This window comes from Hetaerina americana, unplaced genomic scaffold (assembly GCF_022747635.1).
Source record: "Hetaerina americana unplaced genomic scaffold, ioHetAmer1.1.p SCAF_9, whole genome shotgun sequence".
Classification (NCBI taxonomy): domain Eukaryota; kingdom Metazoa; phylum Arthropoda; class Insecta; order Odonata; family Calopterygidae; genus Hetaerina; species Hetaerina americana.
This window is the reverse complement of record NW_027287538.1, coordinates 23,447,581-23,465,749: the sequence shown is the minus strand read 5'-3', so window position 1 is coordinate 23,465,749 and position 18,169 is coordinate 23,447,581. Positions and strand designations below refer to the sequence as shown.

At 37.4% G+C, this 18,169-nt stretch overlaps 1 protein-coding gene across 1 annotated transcript in view; it reads right to left on the bottom strand.

Annotated features, from left to right (window-relative positions):
* The window catches only part of Ac3 (Adenylate cyclase 3), a 535,594-nt gene that overhangs the window by 106,358 nt on the left and 411,067 nt on the right, over positions 1-18,169 (bottom strand). Inside the window, exon 7 of the mRNA XM_071598030.1 lies at positions 14,670-14,799. Coding sequence (XP_071454131.1) covers positions 14,670-14,799 — 130 coding nt within the window. The remainder of the gene's footprint in view (positions 1-14,669; positions 14,800-18,169) is intronic.

The window sequence follows — 18,169 nt, the reverse complement described above, 5'->3', positions numbered from 1 at the left end:
TAGCAGCCAGGAAATCGCACAGAGTGAATTTTAGGTTTCGCGGTTGCCTAAAGACTCTGGACCGAATCGGTAGCCGAGTGGTAAAAAAGTTAACCGAATCCCATTCTTCTTGCTCCGTTTACCCTAAAATAGTTAACCCAGGTTAAACTAGTTAGCCCAACGTACAGGGTTGCACCCAAAAGTGGTAGGGCTGATTTTCCCTGGCGTGAACGGAGCGGTGGAGGGGGGTCTGTCTGGCAGGGTAAGGTGGAGGGGGCCCTTAGCAACAGACCGACACCATCCTCAGTCGCCTGCGGGCTGTCGTAGAGTGAAGACACCGTTTTTAGTGGAGCAAGTTTTTTTTCCGCGTCGAAAAACAAAATGAATCTGAATTTAGAGCAATGTTATTCCGTGAAGTTTTGTGCGAAACTCGGGAAGACGGCTACTGAGACCCTCGATATGATCAAGCAGGCTTCTGGGGACACTGCCTTAAGCCGCTCCACAGTATTTGAGTGGCACAAGTTGTTTAAAGAGGGTAGGGAGCTCGTTGAAGACGACCATCGCTCCGGACGGCCGTCGACGGCAAGAACCGACACGAATGTGGACAGAGTGAGGACACTGCTGAACACAGACCGACGCTTAACCAGTGAAGAAATTGCAGACCAGTTGGGTCTGTCTGCATCCAACGTCCAACGCATTATTTCACAGGATTTGGCCATGCGCAAGGTGTGCGCCAAGATGGTGCCGAAAATTCTGAGTATCACCGACAGCTCCTGGCCAAATACGGCGTTACCACGTTGCCGCACCCGCCCTATTCTTCCGATCTGGCACCACCGGACTTACCCCTGATGAAAAAACAGCTCAAGGGACGACGTTTTGACTCGATAAAGGCCGTTCAAGAGGCTTTGACGAGGGTCATCAACGGCATCCCCAAAGAAAATTTCCAGCGGGCGTACGGGGAATGGAAGCAACGTTATACTAAGTGTGTAGCAGCTCAAGGAGCATACTTTGAAGATTATTAAGTCGATGTAAGTATATCGTCAATAAAATTCTTGTAAAAAAATCAGTCCTACCACTTTTGGGTGCGACCCTGTAAATTTACCTTCAATGAAACGTCAAGTGCTGAAGACTGTTCTATCATATACTAGAGCTCCTTAATCCATAGAGCAACTCAGGCGTTCGTATTTACTGGATCTTATTTCCAGGTGAATAAACCACTGGAATTCGATAACTAATTTTACTGGTTTATATACAAAATGCACTTTACTGGAACTACTTAGACATTTACTGTTTTAGATTGGTTCTTTTGTAACCAATTGCTCCGCTAGTCTTGTGGCCAAGTTCAAAAAACCAGATTACCAAGTTAATTTTTGATCCGAACAATCTACACAGTATGATTTCAAATGCGTGAATGGCTTTGTGAAAACGTTTCGAGAAAAAAACATGCATTTTAAATCTATGAAAATGCAACTTGTGTTTGAATTACCTATTACCGAAGTACTGCACAAGTCGGTTTACATACGTACGGTGTGTAAATAAGAATGTATCCATTTACTTTGAAATAAGGACTGTTCTATGAGATAGAATTGGTTTTAACCTCAGAATCATGTAAAAATTAATATTGTCATACATATACCTGTAGATACGTTTAAATTAAACTATACGGATAAATATCAACGTACTTAGCAATATCAGAAATATCATTAGCAGAAAATCCATTGAGAGGTTCCAAGTCTTATTTTAAAAAACAAATTAATAATTTCATGCAAATATATAGAGTATAAGTAAATAAAAATGTACGTTTTCAGGATATTAGGATTCACTCCCGTACAGTGCATACTGGAAAATATGGAAAAACTGGGATGTAAACTTTAATTTCGGTGATATTAACACAAGAATGCAGCAGGGAAAATAACTTTCATGAAACTTTTCTAATATGAATTTACCTCTCTCGATCCCAAAACACAACTTGGAATTATTGGTTGCTCAGTCCCGAGGAAACGGAATCGCAAACAATTTTCTCTTACTTTCGAGTTTCCAACTTTTGATCAGTTTTATTGTTGCAATTATTTCGACCTGCTTTTTATATCCGGAAATAACAATTCTTGCCGAAGTATGTTAACTTAACCTTCCGCATCTCTTTTAAGTAGGAGCAAAAATACTGATCAACTCGAAATAAATTCGATTAACTGACTAAGTACCCATTGTCACATTAAAGAAACGAACTACATTAGAAATAGAAAGACAAATCATTGATATAAATTAGCTTTATCCGACGAAAAGCCCATTATCTCTCCGATGGATTTCAAAAGCATGCGTCGGAGACGAATTTGGAAAAGGAGTAAATAAATAATAACTTTCAAAATTAAGAAAGGTTACCGTATCTCATATACCAGAAAAATTGTGCGACTTTACAAAAATAAATTTATGTTCTACGAAATCCTTCAAACTTTCCCAATTCCTCCTCTTTTCTACCTGGAAAACCCTTAAAACTAATTTAGTATGAGCGCTTTTGAAACGCACGCAGTGGCAGTGCCTTTAAGTGCGATATGGCCTTCGAGACCCTGCTGTGTTTATCCAACACCTGCGTGGGCGTATTCGCTTTATGATTATTGATTTCTCAACGCTGTTGGAGAGGATCGCGTGTTTCAAAGACGACGCGGGTAAACATTGGCCCGCTCGACTTTACCGAAGGTAAAGCCCACATCAGCGTAAAGAGATATATTGGAATCTAACAAAGGGAAAGAGCTCCATCGCTCAGGTGAAGGGATACCACATTCAAGATCACGAATATGAATGCGGTGTCTCAAGTCAAGTGTTTTGAAATGAGTATGAACGTGTACAACGAAGCCTTTTAAAAAGTAAAAGTATCACTTTCTCTAATTTATATATCATCGCATTTATTCAAAACTAGTAATTTACCTTTCTCGGAAAGTGAGTAGTTTGGAATATCTAGTAGAAAAATAATTTTCTTTGCGAGATTTATCTCATTTTTTAAATTTATATTTTAATTGAATTCGACTTGACTATGGCAAAAGAAAGGAATACGAATGTGTTAAACCACTTTTGAACACATTGATATCAAGAATTTGTCGAATAGCAATATTTCCGGGAGAAAAGAGAAGAAGCAGTGAAAGTTTTGTCAGGCCTAGTGTGCTCCTTAGGCAAACTTGTTCTTAACAATTCGTTTGGTCTAAAGAGTGGGTAATTTGGATGCAAAGTGGAACGCTGTCCACTGTGTAACATGAGAGGTATTTAAATAATGAGGATATTTAATTGAGGTTAATTTTGTTTACAGACATTTTAAATTATACACTAAACATGTGAGCATTTTCCTAGTCTTTAGAGCACCTCTTATTTGAATGTAACTATGCAAAAGTTTCAGCATCAGTGGATGATTCCTAAAAATGTTTTGGCCAAAATGAGAAATACATTAACGATATCACTAATTTGCCTGTATCTAACCATTAAGACGATGTACTACCTGATTCTTTCATAGAAAATCTAATTTCACTAAGTTAAATTTATTTTTTTCATATTCCGGTAGGCTAACTCATATGATAAAAATTAACTTTAAAAGTATACTAAGGCAAACAGGAATTTGAAAACTCCTAAATAAGTTTATGGTTATTTTGACGATGATTAGGTATTTCATAGGTAGTATAAGAAGACTATAATAATAAGTAATGCAAAATTTTGGGAGATTTAAAATATTCGAAACCAACCATAGAAGAAATCGACAAAAAACTTTCACTGAATCTTAATTACACGGCTCCACCTCACTTCCTCTTTAACAGCTTAACTGCGATATTGTGAGGGAGACAGATCAGGAAAAATCTATTTGTAATGTTACAAGAATGCCTAAAATACTTCTCTCCATCAAAATTTACTTGTTAAACTGCGCAAATTTGGAATTTCTCACCAAGACTTATATGAAAAAAGAAATAACTTGTGCTGATTTAAATGACATCAAAAATATTATTCCTCGTAATTAAAAAGGCTGGCAATAAGATAATGACTCGGCATGTGATTATTGCACAACTTTATAATAGCGTTAATTTGTTTTCAAAGGATCACGAAGGAAAGAAAATTATTTCAGAAACATCAAACCTATTTTAATAGTCAGCGTGTAAACAGATCTATTTTTTTTCTAATGAGTATTTTATGTGCTTAATGATTTTATATGTTAATATTAGTTTTTACAAATTCAGCTTTTTGCTGAAATAAGTCTGAACCGTAATAATTCAGTTATTCATCAGGTAACATCGACATAAAGAATTCAGTATTGACTCCAAGTATTTGAAACCCTCATAGTTTCTCTTCAGATATCATGCCTTTACTGAAATATTAAAATTTCTTCGGTCTTTTTACTGGTATGTTTTAAACGTTTTGTCGTCGGATACATATTAGGCATTTATTTATACAAAACTTTTGCAACATAAATACCATATGACAACATAAATACCATATGAATTTACCATTAATTTTCTATTCCATACTATTATTCCATTAATAATAATTACATAAATGTCCTCTGGATTAAAAAAACATTGTTGAACGAGGTCATCGAACGAAATTTCTGTCGAAAGAGTTGAACCATTTCCAAAAAAACATCTGCGTCTTTGAAAAATGATCTGAAACTATGATGGCTCCCCATAAATTTCGAAGAAGCCTAAGGTGTCAGAGTTAGACATTTAACATAATCACCCAACCTCCTTAAATTTCCCAAGAACTGGTAAGTTTAATAATCTCAATCGGAGCGATAGCAAATGGATGAAATTAATTTAAATATGCTTGTGTAATATCCTGACGAACGTATCCATAAAATTTAATGCCATTACTTTGATTCCATCGTTTCCAGAATTTCACATATTTACAAACCATTTAATTAAATGAGTTAGCAAGCTAAATAAGGATACGCTCAATCGCCGGTGATTAGTGCTTCTATTTTAATGCGAATATTACCTCACTGATTGAGATGCTAAGTTACGATTGTTTATGTCATTACTGATGAACTTACGCCAAGCTCATCGACAGGTAACAAGATGCTCTGAAATGGGTCGATTATCGATTGTTTAGTTTAGAAGTGTAGTGCCACAAAACCAATGAAAGTGTGGGAAAATAGTTATATTTAGTTATGGGTATGGTAGGATTAGATACTCCTGCTTCCGACGATGAAATCACTTTCATTAAAGACGTTACTTCAGATTAGGGAACAGGAAAAAGTAACATGGAGCCAGCTTTGCACTATAGGGAGAACGATAATGGCAATTTACATTTCTCTTCGTAAGAAAATCGCGATTTCACAACGGGTTTCGCGGAATCAACTGCACATAAACGTCTAACCAGCAATATTTTCGTCAGTAGCGTACGAGTGGCACTAAATAAAATTCTGAATATTTTTCACAACTGTGTTAATTTTTAATTACGCAAAAACAGTGACTGGAACTCCGTAACTAGATTCCTATGAAATTAATATCCCCCTACTTTTATTTTATTTATATTCCCCCTATTTTAAACACACTTCTAGCTGTACTGTATGAAACAAAAGACTATTTACTAGCGTCACCCAGCGCTTCATTCACCTCGGCTGGCTATTCGATCAGGAAAAAAGCGAAATTTTTATACAGCGCATTGCTCTTCGAGTATTACCCGAATCGTAGCCATTCTAGAAATAAAAATTCTTGAAATTGTGCCGGCTAACATTAATGAGATACTGGAATCAAATCATTTAACCTCATTTGTAAGTTAAGCTCATGTTTAAGTTAAAATAACAATTTGAAAAAGATCTTTGCAATATACATCACGCGGATAAAAATATATGATCACATTGCCTAAAGAGATCTCGTATGTACTTCTTCTACGCAGACAATGTTTATTCAAATCCCCTCATGTACCTCCATGGCACTTCTAAATAATTAATTTTGCTAACGGTATCACTCTTACGGATGTATTCTTTCCTAATTTAACGCTTTACATAGTCCTTTACCTTATCGCGTACTATCGGTAGTGCCTGGTAGGGGTTTTAAATGCGTCCAAATTGTACAGGGGTAAAAGAAATATATGGCCTTATTTTGCAATCATCCACTGAAAGCTAGAAAGGCATATTTGACAAGACCCAACCCAACTCTCCCATCAGTGCTGAGCATACGGTTACTTTCACTTCTAAGGGCAGGGGTACCAGTCCAATTCGTGGTGCCTCTTGCGGTTTCGTCTAATCTGCTCTCTAATCCTCTGCCAGTAGATCTAAAATTGTGTAAAGCAAATGGGGACTAAAGGTATCATCCGGATTTGAATTCTGGACCCTACTTTATCATACCGTATCTCAAACACCTGAGCCACTGCATACGTCGGTGAATACGGAGTGCCATTTATGAATCTATCATAATACTGTATTGTACACACTTGATCGACGCCTTATAAGTATGCTTCACACAAAACAATATGTTTTGCGGGATGCATAATCATAGGGATTCGTACATCATTGTCGGGAATAATGTACATAACAGTTTCAGGTAACTTTGTGGAATTCATTTATGATGAGGGTAAATAAAGAAACTTTGCTTTTCCACATCATGATGATACAGAGCATCGGAATTCTTGAGAAGTATTAAATCTTTACGTGGAAGTGCAAAGTTTCTTTATTTACCCTCATCGGGAATGACATACGTCAATATTACTAACAATTCACCGTGTGTCAGGTGATATTTTAATTGATTCTGGTTAAAGAATTCTCTAATTATCTGTCGAATATTCATACTCATCGTTTAACTTGAAGAAATGTATCAGTATGCTATTCAACGTAATTTTGATTCACGAGGGACCGAATGTTAACTGTTTCACTGAGGAATTTCGACAGCAGGCTCAGTCAACCAATCAATCACCTGACCACACTGATTGACATTTATCAATTTTATAATGCATTATAAGACTAAAAACGAATCAGTAGATGACTTATTTATCATAATAATCCTCTAAAATAGTTCCCTCTTTTGATTCTAGGCGCCTACAAGATTTTCCGCAGGTGTTTTTTAAATCGTCTCTTTTAGGAAAGCATTTTTATGCTAAATATGTATCTAAAGATATTCTGTGAAAATTGAGTGCACAAAGGTTTCCTATATTCCATCTCAGAAAAATAAATTTGTATTTTAAGGCTCATGAAGGTGTATTAATTTCACAGAGATATACTCGAAAGGGAATGCAACTTATCGAAACTTAACATTAGAAATCATCGCCAAAAGAAACGAAGACGAACGCCTCACATATTACATAAAACTTATGCACTCTTTCTCTTAACCACATTAACATATAACTGAGCGAATATTACCATTTGAATTAAAAATACAGCACGAAATCTGCATAAAAATGGACAATGCAGTGACTATTTTCAGCTGCATATGCTGAGAAAAACTATCTTTCTTGATCCTAAATAACGGGAAACATTAAAAATTCGAATGAGTTATTTTCCAGAAAATTATTTTTTCAGTACTTCTCGAATATCACCTAATATTATTTATAGAATGACAGTATTATAAACACTTTTAATAGAAATATTTGGATACCAAATTCCAGTGGTATATATAATAAAACTAATTGCTCTTACCATAGGTTTTTAGGTGATCAAAAAGTTAGCATGGTTATCATAATAACTATGCTTTCTATAATATTAGCAGTAACCGATTAAGCATCGCAGCATACAAATTATGCTAGAGAAAAAGTTTTATTTTAAAATTATAAAATGATTAGAAGGATTGCATTTATAAATTACTTAAATAATATGCATAAAATCAGATAAATTGAATAATATGCATAAAAATATATTTCACATGCAATAAACACCTTCATAACTATCAGCAAATAGAATATCAGGGACAGGAAAACAATTTTTATCTTCGATTTCCTTCGTGAAAATAATAGTCTTTCTATTCCTGCGTGCATGTGATCAATAAAGGTAGGAGCAGAAGCAGACAGCACCCCAAACCAAATCTAGATCTGAGTAGTTCAATTTATTCCCTCGATCTATCAGTAATTCAAATCTACAAGCAAGGACCGTTTATAATTTCCGCTAACAAGGCTTGAGATCTTTATTGAATGATTTATCCAGAAAATGTTGGCAATTTATATTATCTCTATCTGCTTTCATTTTTCAGGCTTAGCATATCCAAAAAAAATAACGTCAATACTTGCCGAATATAACTCTAGATAAATCCTTTACTGAACGCCACAAAAATACAATTTCAATCATCGATAAACTGAACTCGCGATTTTTCAAAGAAATTGCGGACGCTTGCTTTCATAGTGGAATTTTTAACACGAAATGTGAAAGTTTTTAACAAAGAAAATGTTTAACACTGAAAATCTATTCGGTCAAAAAACCACTGGAGTAAAGCCAAATGAATCTCATGTTGATTAAGGAATTCTGCCAAACACTGTTTCTATCATCTGCCAGTCATATTAAGTAAGTAATTGCAGGAATATACAGGGTTCGTCCGGAAAATAAGTGTACTGAGCTCAGGAAAAAAATTTATTACACTTTTACGTACTACCTTGATCAAAAAGTTCCCGGAATAACCACCGTGTGGGTACAGACAAACAGAACTCAAATCGGAACGATGGGAGCGCCACACGGTGGTTATTCCGGGAACTTTTTGATCAAGGTAGTATCTTAAGCTAATATTCCTCAAAATAGGACCCTTGTGAGTCGATACACTTGTTCCAGCGGCGTTCCCATTCCTGGAACGCTCCCGCGAAGGCATCATCGGGAACCTCTCGAAGACACGTCGTCACGGCCTCTTTGACGGCGTCCAAAGTCCCGTATCGCGTTCCTTTCAAACTCCTCTTTATCTTCGGGAACAGAAAAAAGTCCGGTGGTGCCAAGTCCGGGCTGTAGGGCGGGTGCGGTAGCGTTGCCACGCCGTGCTTGGCCAAGAAGTCCGACACGACAAGCGCGGTGTGAGACGGCGCATTGTCGTGATGCAGCCGCCAGATGTGTTTGATCACTGGCCGGACGCGGGCGACTCGTTTTCCTGTCGAGCACTTGGACGTAAAATGCAGCATTTACAGTTTGTCGTTCAGGTACAAATTCGTAGTGGACGACTCCCCTTTTGTCAAAAAAGACAATGAGCATCGCCTTGATCCGAGATTTGCTCATGCGAGCTTTCTTTTGACGGGGTGATGATGGGGTGTGCCACTCCGCCCTTTGTCTCTTCGACTCCGGGTCGTACTCAAAGATCCACGTCTCGTCACCCGAAACAACGTTCTCTAAAAAATGTGGATCATTTTTGCAGTGATCCGCAAGTTGTGTCGCGATTTCCAAACGATTGAGTCTTTGATCATCACTGAGCACTTTCGGCACCAACTTTGCACAAATTTTTCGCATCTGTAATTGCTCTCTAATAATCTAGTGCACTATTGTTTTTGGCATATTACACTGCTCTGCTATTATCCGAACACTAAGACGACGATCAGAGTTCAGTACATCGCGAACTTTTCGCACATTTTCGTCGGTGAGTGTCGTTGATGGGCGTCCAGGCCGTGGTTCGTCGTCGACCTCTTCTCTGCCCTCCACGAACATCTTGTGCCACCGAAAGATCATGTTTCTGGACATGGCTGACTCCCCGTAAGCCTGGTTAATCATACCGACAGTTTCGGTAGACGATTTCCCAAGCTTTACCGCAAATTTGATGGAATAACGCTGCTCCAAAAACTTCGGCATCGCGTTCCGTGACGTGGGTCGAGCGTGGAGGTTCGCGTTAACAGAGCTCCTCACTACACCACGGCTCAGAGCCGACTGCCTTTTTCAGCGTCGCTTGCCAACATACCCCCCTGCAATCGCAGTCCGTCAGAGCGGTGCTGGGCGCGCCTGGAGCGGCGGGAAAAAATCAGTACACTTATTTTCCGGACGAACCCTATATGGCTCAGCGATGGAAAACATGTTCAAGAAAAATCATAAATTATTATTTGCCAATAGTTTTGAATGTTCTCTAGGCAGTTCTTGGTATTAAGTCCATGCTAACAACTACGTAGTTATCCAAATCATACGTGTATGTACAGAATTCAGAATGACAATATCACTACCCGTTGTCACTTAAAACTGACCCGGACTGTCGACATAGGAAGCTATTGAATTAGTCTCCATAGCCATTTAATTGTGCATTCAAACACAATATAGAGTGAACTTAATTTCTTTATGCCAAATAAAATTGTTATCATCATAATATAATTAAAATAAATCTAATGTATACCCTCATCAAAATGTCAATTATGGGATATTGATATTTTCTAATCAATTAATTTCAAGCCATTGGCCGCTGTGATTAATGAAATAAATGAGTTAGAACTCATGGATTTTGACGCCAATCTGTCATTCGAAATGAAATGCCCAATCGACTGAGCCCTTGCACAATGAAAGAGTCTCCCCACCCAACCCCCTCTTTGCCCCTCGCCTGAAGCCCGCTACCATGATGCGCGGATCCAAATGCGCTGTAGCGTGTCTTTGCCATTAAACCTTCCCCTACCTCTAATCCAATTGCTTGATACTCTCCCCGTGAACGTATTCTTGTGTTAACTGCTTGGTCGAAGTAGGTAATTGATCAGATCCATTGGACCCTAGCCATTTTGTCTTCAAGTGAATGATAAACATGGTACCCCCCACCCCAGTGCATGAAATGATCTGAAAATAAGCGCGATCACGCAGTACGTAATCCATTTATAAGGACCATACCCAGCGAAAGTTAATTTTTGCGTATTTCTCATAATATGTCTTTCTCGTACTGCCCCTTTAACATCACAGACATAAAGTCCGATTGTTAAGACATGAAATTTGCACGATAGACACCATAGCATCTTCAATATCTACGACTATTCAATATAATCAGGGCGATCAATACAAAATGGTAAAAAGGGTTATTTTAAATTAACGAATTTCTTATTATCATCCATCAATAATCGTTGCCAAAAAATTGCCTTCTATGAAACTATGAAATCAGTAGTGAACGACATAAAAAACGGGAAACGGAAAGAAACGGTTTCAAGTTTCCGTGAAATGGGAGTTTTTCTCATGGAAATACATCATCACAACGCAGTCATTACTGAGTCAAAAAGCATAATTAAACATATTACTGTAACTTAAAGTACATTAACATATTAAAGCTACAAACCTTTTAAGAAAGTAGTATATATGTGAATATGTATTTATAAGTTTACACTGAAGAGGATGGTTGGAACCACAAAAAACAATAAAAATTAGGATTAAATTACAGTTCGCCTCATGTATCAAAATCTTTCACACCCTTTTTTTAACATTTTCAAAATTCTATTCAACTATTTTAGCAGCAAAAATATATAAACTCGATTTTTATAAATAATATATACAAACATTTATTATACATATATATATATATATATATATATATATATAAATTATATAAACGCATTCATATGGAAATAGATAGAAGGAAAAGGCGGAATTGAGCTGATCACAAGTGCAAAAATATTTTCTTGACCGGGACTTGAACCGCAGGTCTTTTCACTCGGCGAATTCTAAACTGGAATATGCGGGGGGTTTATGCAACTTCGATTTGAGTGCCCCAATTCGTTGTCCAGGAGATGGCGTTGGGTGGCTGTTTCACCCAAGGAAAAATGAACTAAGAGAAGAAGAAAGGTAACAGTTGATAAAAAAAGGGGACGGTAGGTAAAGTAATCAGACGTCATTAAAAAGATATATATAATATAAGACTTGTACATTGTGTAGAAAAAATATATACATATATATACACAAATTCCAATCATGAAAATGCGCATTATAGCGAACACACATGGATACAGATATTAGGGAATTGGAAAAATCAAACATGAAGAACGAGCAGCGAATCGATGGGGAATGTACACTTGAGTAGATCACAAGCGCAAAAGTTTCCCTGACTAGGACTCTAACCCCTCTCAAGATTAAAAAATTACAGAATTCTTCCAAAACCGCTATTAAAACGAAAAGTAGAAATACAATCAAGGAATAAATATGTATAAAATACGACATACTGCAATAAAATATGAATGACTGAAAGTATTATCAGGGTTGATCATAAATAGAACGTATCTGATTCATTAACAGATATGAAGGAATCTCATTTTATTTGCTAATTAAAATTACACAAATTCTCCATTTCGTACGACAATTAAATATCCACATCAATTGACATTAGTGCCGCAATTGGTTTAATTTGTAATATGCCCACTCGGCCAATTGATATCAAGCACGACATGTGAGATAAAGAGTAGTTTCCCTTTGACCGCATTCATACGCATGCGTGGAGGAATGCGCTCCAGGGGATTCTCGTCGTGTGACCGAGTTGCGTCGAAACAAAAAGCGCCGAAATTCCACACAACCCCATTCTGCCTCCACAAGCGCATTAATACAAGCAAGAAACCGCCCGAGGGTCTTTCTTGAAGTCTCATTTACTTTTTCATGGACCACCTCCAAAAATCACAAAAGCTTTTTAATGCCGCTCTTAAGAACTGAACCTGAATCGATCTTTCTTGATCGAGCGATTTAATTTTTTTCCTGCCCATGTCTCAGCGTTCGATTTTTCTCCCCTACTCTCAGGAACTTTCTTTTGATATATTCATTCACAACTTATTTTCTTTAAAAGACTCTGGGATGGAGAAATTAAATATGTGCATTAAACATATTTATGTATAATACTCGTATATATATATATATTTATAAATTTATATATATATATATATATATATATATTTATAAATTTATATATATATATATATTTATGTATGTATGTGTGTGTGTGTGTATTCATGCATGCATATACTATATGTATTTTTTTTATATAGTCATACATAATCACACCAGCAGTGGGATGTGTAGATACATGCGTGTAAGCTAGTATTTCGAGACACAAAATCACCAATTTTTCACAAGTTCTCATTTAAGTAAAGACCTGTTTTAAAAGTGCATCCATCCCCGACATCGAATAGCGCACCTCACGAAACTATTGGAAAGTTCACTTTCCGACCGCCACAAAAACCCCTAACCGCCGACCCCATCCGTCTGATCTACACCCCCCTTCCACCCCGCCCTCATCCACGCTCACCCAGCCTACCATCTCCCTATACACTCCCCTTCGACATCATCTCCCGATTGATTGATTTTTCCCCCAAACCCCTCCCGCCCCCGCCTTGCGAACCCTTCTCCTCTGCCACCCCACCTCACCCCGAAAGCAGGGCCACTCCACTCCCCCAGAGCCCACCCCGATGACTGCCACTCCACCCCACCTCAAGCCCTATCTCGCCTACACCCCACCCCCAAGGAGACTACTCCCTCCCCCATCTCCGCCGCTAGCCCGTCTTCCATTTTCCCTCCCTCATTCTACACCCCCTTAGCTCCATTTCAATTACCACCCCTGAGTCTCTCCTCGATATTTTTTGAGTTTATACGCCTTGTGCTGGAATTCCCCTCTCGTATCTCCATTTATTTACGACGCCTATTTCATCAATTGTCCTTTGAACAGAGCGCATCCTAGTACATGAGCATAGAATCTGAACACTAATATCCTTCTAATATTTTCGGGCTGACGGTGGAGTTACAACGTGAACTCTACAAACAATGGCATATAAACGTAATTCCTGATTACTTAATGCTACCTTGATTAATTGAATATGTTTCATTTAGGCATAAAGCATATTTTGCGGAGTGAATTTTCGAATAAAAGGATCATGATAAATATTGAAAACAACTGCATTGCTCTGAACAAGGATTTGCTTAATAACGTGTGCTACGTTCGTTTATATATTCAAATTTCTCACTTATTCCATGCATAATTAAAGATAGCTGACCGAATTCCGACTTCGTAGAAGATTTTCCAGGTAAATTTAAAAGGCTTAAGTCTGAGTGACCTCAGCATTAATCCCAAACGATTAAAACTCTGGCAAAAGGAGATACAAATATTTCAGTCAAAATTAAATAAGATATTGCGAAATAAGTGTAGGGGCTCTTTACGCAAGGTGAGTGAAGCCTGGGAAGAGAGATGACGAGGGTGGATGCTTAAATTAGAGGTGCCTGGCTGGCCGGGGTGGATGAAAGACCCAGCGGAGGACGCAATGAGCAGCCCAGAACAGGCGGGCCGCTTAATCATACGACTTCCACACGCAAAGGGAGGGAGCGTATTTATCGCAGTAATTTTTTAAATACATTGTAAAACAGACTTTACAGAACTGTACTTTAATGAACGAGTTAAGAAACGAAATCACGAAATAGAATACACACACACACACACACACACACACATATATATATATATATATATATATATATATATATATATATATATATATATATATATATATATATATATATATATATATATATATATATATATGTATAATCTATTACCAAAAACTCTCTCGTCTGTACTAAAATATGAAATCCTACGACAGGGCTAAGATAAAGTGCCCGATTTCTTATTTAAAATGACTTTTTTCGCCATCCGTACCAAATTACACCACTTGACTGCATCCTTTACGAACTCCCAATCCTTTTAGTGCTCGAGGTAAATCTATGGGCGTTCCGGGCCTACAGTCTTTGTCAATGCCATTTTGTTGAAGCGTCTTTTATTTCGGTCCACTGCCTACGAGGGATTTGGCCTCCATCCCTCAACGTATCACAACCGTTCACTCACCGGTTTGACGATGAAATAGGTCTTGAGTCCGGCTATCCGCAGCGCCTCCTCCCGCCGCTCCCCGTACCCAGGCTCCACCTCGAACTGTCCGTCCAGAAAAGACAGCGTTCGATCCGATATGTGAACACGACTGCAAGAGAGCAAAGGAGAGAGAGAGAGTAAGCGAGTGAGTGAGGGTGAGAGAGATGGATTGACGAGGAACACGGGTGACTGTTTACATTATTCGGCGATCGGCAGATCAATCAACCGTTTGCGATCGCTTGATCTCCCGGGGACATCATTATTGTGGTCCCTTTCGCGTACCTATCTCTCATCCCTACCCCAAGAGATAAACAAATTCGTACCCTCAATGATGCAGGGACTCAATTCTGCCGTGCATTGTAGTTTTCTTGGTCATGTTAACAAATATCCACAATCAATTTAATGGTTCAGGTCACCTACAGTGAAATATAATTAGCGTTCCGTTAAATCAAATTCGCCAATTAGAACATTCTCAATTAATTACAGTCATTAATATTTTCTTTTTATTTATTTATTAAAGGCAGATCAGTCAATTTGAAAGATAAAAAAATAAACGACTTCCTCAACCGCCACAAATCATTAGTATCCATTCGCCTTGGTTTCTAAGAGAGTGTGACGCTGAAACACACAAAAAAGTAACTTACGTATTCTGAATTTTCAATGGCGATCCACCTTTCTCAAAAGATATATATATATATATATATATATATATATATATATATATATACGTATTAACTTATTAAATAATACAAGGAAAATATATTACTATGATCGATCTATAATGCAATTTAAACAAGAATATTTTTTGTTGTTAGGATATTTTCAAACATTCTAGATTATTATTTTGAATTATTCTAATAATTTTTCAAAATATCGAAATACATTGTACAAATCTTGGTGAGCTCGCTATGAGTTCCCCATAGTATCCTCTAATAAATACGCTGATATGCTGTATCAGCATTCAACGTATTATATTTCTACCCATCATTATTCTATCTTTTATCTTTTTGTAACATGTCCATGAGATGTACTGTACTAATATTCTTGTTGTCGCAACCAAATCTCTATTATAGAAAAGCATTGTAACCTAAACCTGAGATTATACAACTAGTAAAAAATATTCACACTATTTAATGCATTTCGTTGAAGGAGATGGATAACGATACCTTTTAAGCTGTTATTACAATAAATAACTATGTACAAGTGTTGCAAGCTTCAAAATAAAGGTTTCATTGGAATATTTGAAAAAAATAGTGAACATTCAGTTTAGTAACACTCGCAGATATGAAATCTTAGTTGCAAAAAAGTCGAAGTTTAAATAAAAAGTAAAAAATCTCATTGGTTTTTTTTTCAGTTGACGAATTTTCCGCCAGCCATTGATCCCATTGGCTAAAATTGATGCATTATTTCCCCTGGCTGTGGTAAAGTCTTATAGTCGAACGATCGTACGATCGATCCCAGTTTATTTAGAATGCAAGGTTCTTAAATTTCTGGCATGACGTCGATTCGTCGACCCATCAAACCGGCATTCGTATAAATATATATGATTCGTGGATGTTAACCTGTCACTTTTCGCGTTTACTGAGAGAGAAAGGGGGCTACGACAGCTTTGTGAAACAATCCTTTGGGTCAAATCTACATCGAAATAAATTGAAAAAGGCCAAAGGTTACTCTGAGAAGTCAAAAAAAAGGGGTTATGACGCATGTGATTTAAAGAATTAAAATTAAAAGTGCTAGTGAAACGTACAGGATATTTATTTCTTTCATTTATTTTTGCAATTTGAAATTTTCGTCTATATTTTATCAAGTACCTGACATTAAGCTACATACTACCTTGATCAAAAATTTCCCGGAATTTATTCAGAAAATTAATAATACAAGTTTATTCATCTAAATCTATATTGTCCCCTTCAAAGTAATCCCCATCGACTGCAACACACTTATGCCAGCGCTTGATCCAATCCTCGAAACATTTTTTATATTCGGTTTTCGGTATGTCCATCAGTGCTTCCTGCGATTTTTCCATTACTTCCTCTCAGCTGCTAAAACGCGTTCCCCGTAATGGTTTTTTAACTCGATTGAACAGAAAGAAGTCACAGGGAGCCAAATCAGGTGAATTCGGTGGCTGTTGGATGGTATTTGTTGCATTTTTCGTCAAAAAATTACGAATAATGATAGCACTGTGCGACGGTGCGTTATCATGGTGCAAAATCCACGAGTTTTCTGCCCACATTTCTGGTCTCTTTCGGCGAATTGCTTCACGCAAACGTCTCATAACGCCCAAATAATACTCTTTGTTTACTGTCTGGCCTTCTGGCAAAAATTCATGATGCACTACACCGTTGTAATCCATGAAAACCGTCAGCATTGCCTTCTTTTTTGACTGAAAACGACGTGGTTTTTTTGGTCTCGGCTCATTTGGTGAACGCCATTCACTTGCCTGATGTCTGGATTGAGTGTCGTACTCATAAACCCACGTCTCGTCTCCAGTAATGATCCTTTTGATGAATGTGGGATCGGATTCAGCCTCGCAAATCATGTCTTTTGCGACGTCAACACGGTCTCTTTTTTGCATGAAATTGAGGTCTTTTGGCATGCTACACGACGGAAACCCAAATCATTAACCACAATGTCTTGGGCGGATCCATAGGCAATGTTCAAGTCCTCCGCTATTTCTCTGATGGTTAATTTGCGGTTATTGACCAACATTTCTTTTACTTTATCAATTTTTTCACCGACTTTCGATGTCGATGGTCTGCCACTGCGTTCATCATCTTCGATTGACTCACGACCACTTCTGAACCGCTCGTGCCACTGGTAAACGACCGTTTTTTTTAGAGAATCGTTGCCGAAACACTTTTCCAACATTTCCAACGTCCGTGCGCCACTAAATCCGTTTTTTACGCAAAATTTAATACAAGTTCGTTGTTGCAAATTTAAATCCATTTCTGCAATTGTAAAAAATCGCCAACACACACAGAGATAGATGTACTCTTGGCTACGTAACTTTTGCAAATGTCAAGTTATGACACTAAGATTTAAAGGGAATATCAACAACAGATGTACCAATTTAACAAAAAAAACAGAACTCAAATCGGAACGATGGGAGCGCCACACGGTGGTTATTCCGGGAACTTTTTGATCAAGGTAGTATGTAAATTACATTGGAAATCGATAAAATTAGTGTCCTTCACAATTAACATCCATTGCTGAATCCGTTACAGTCATTAACGCTAATGAATCATAAGTCTCATATATGGTAGTTTTTCTCATAGAGCTATGATGTCAATATGACTACTAATGAGGTCTATTTTCTTCTAAATAGATATTTGTCGCGATGCATAAATAGATTTAGTAGGCAAATAGAATGGTTCATAGCCTTCGGTTCATATTCAAAGATTTGATTAAAACATCTTATAGAAATAATGTGTGAGAGATCGTTTCGGTATTCGAAGTTCTGTAAAACACCTAATGGACGT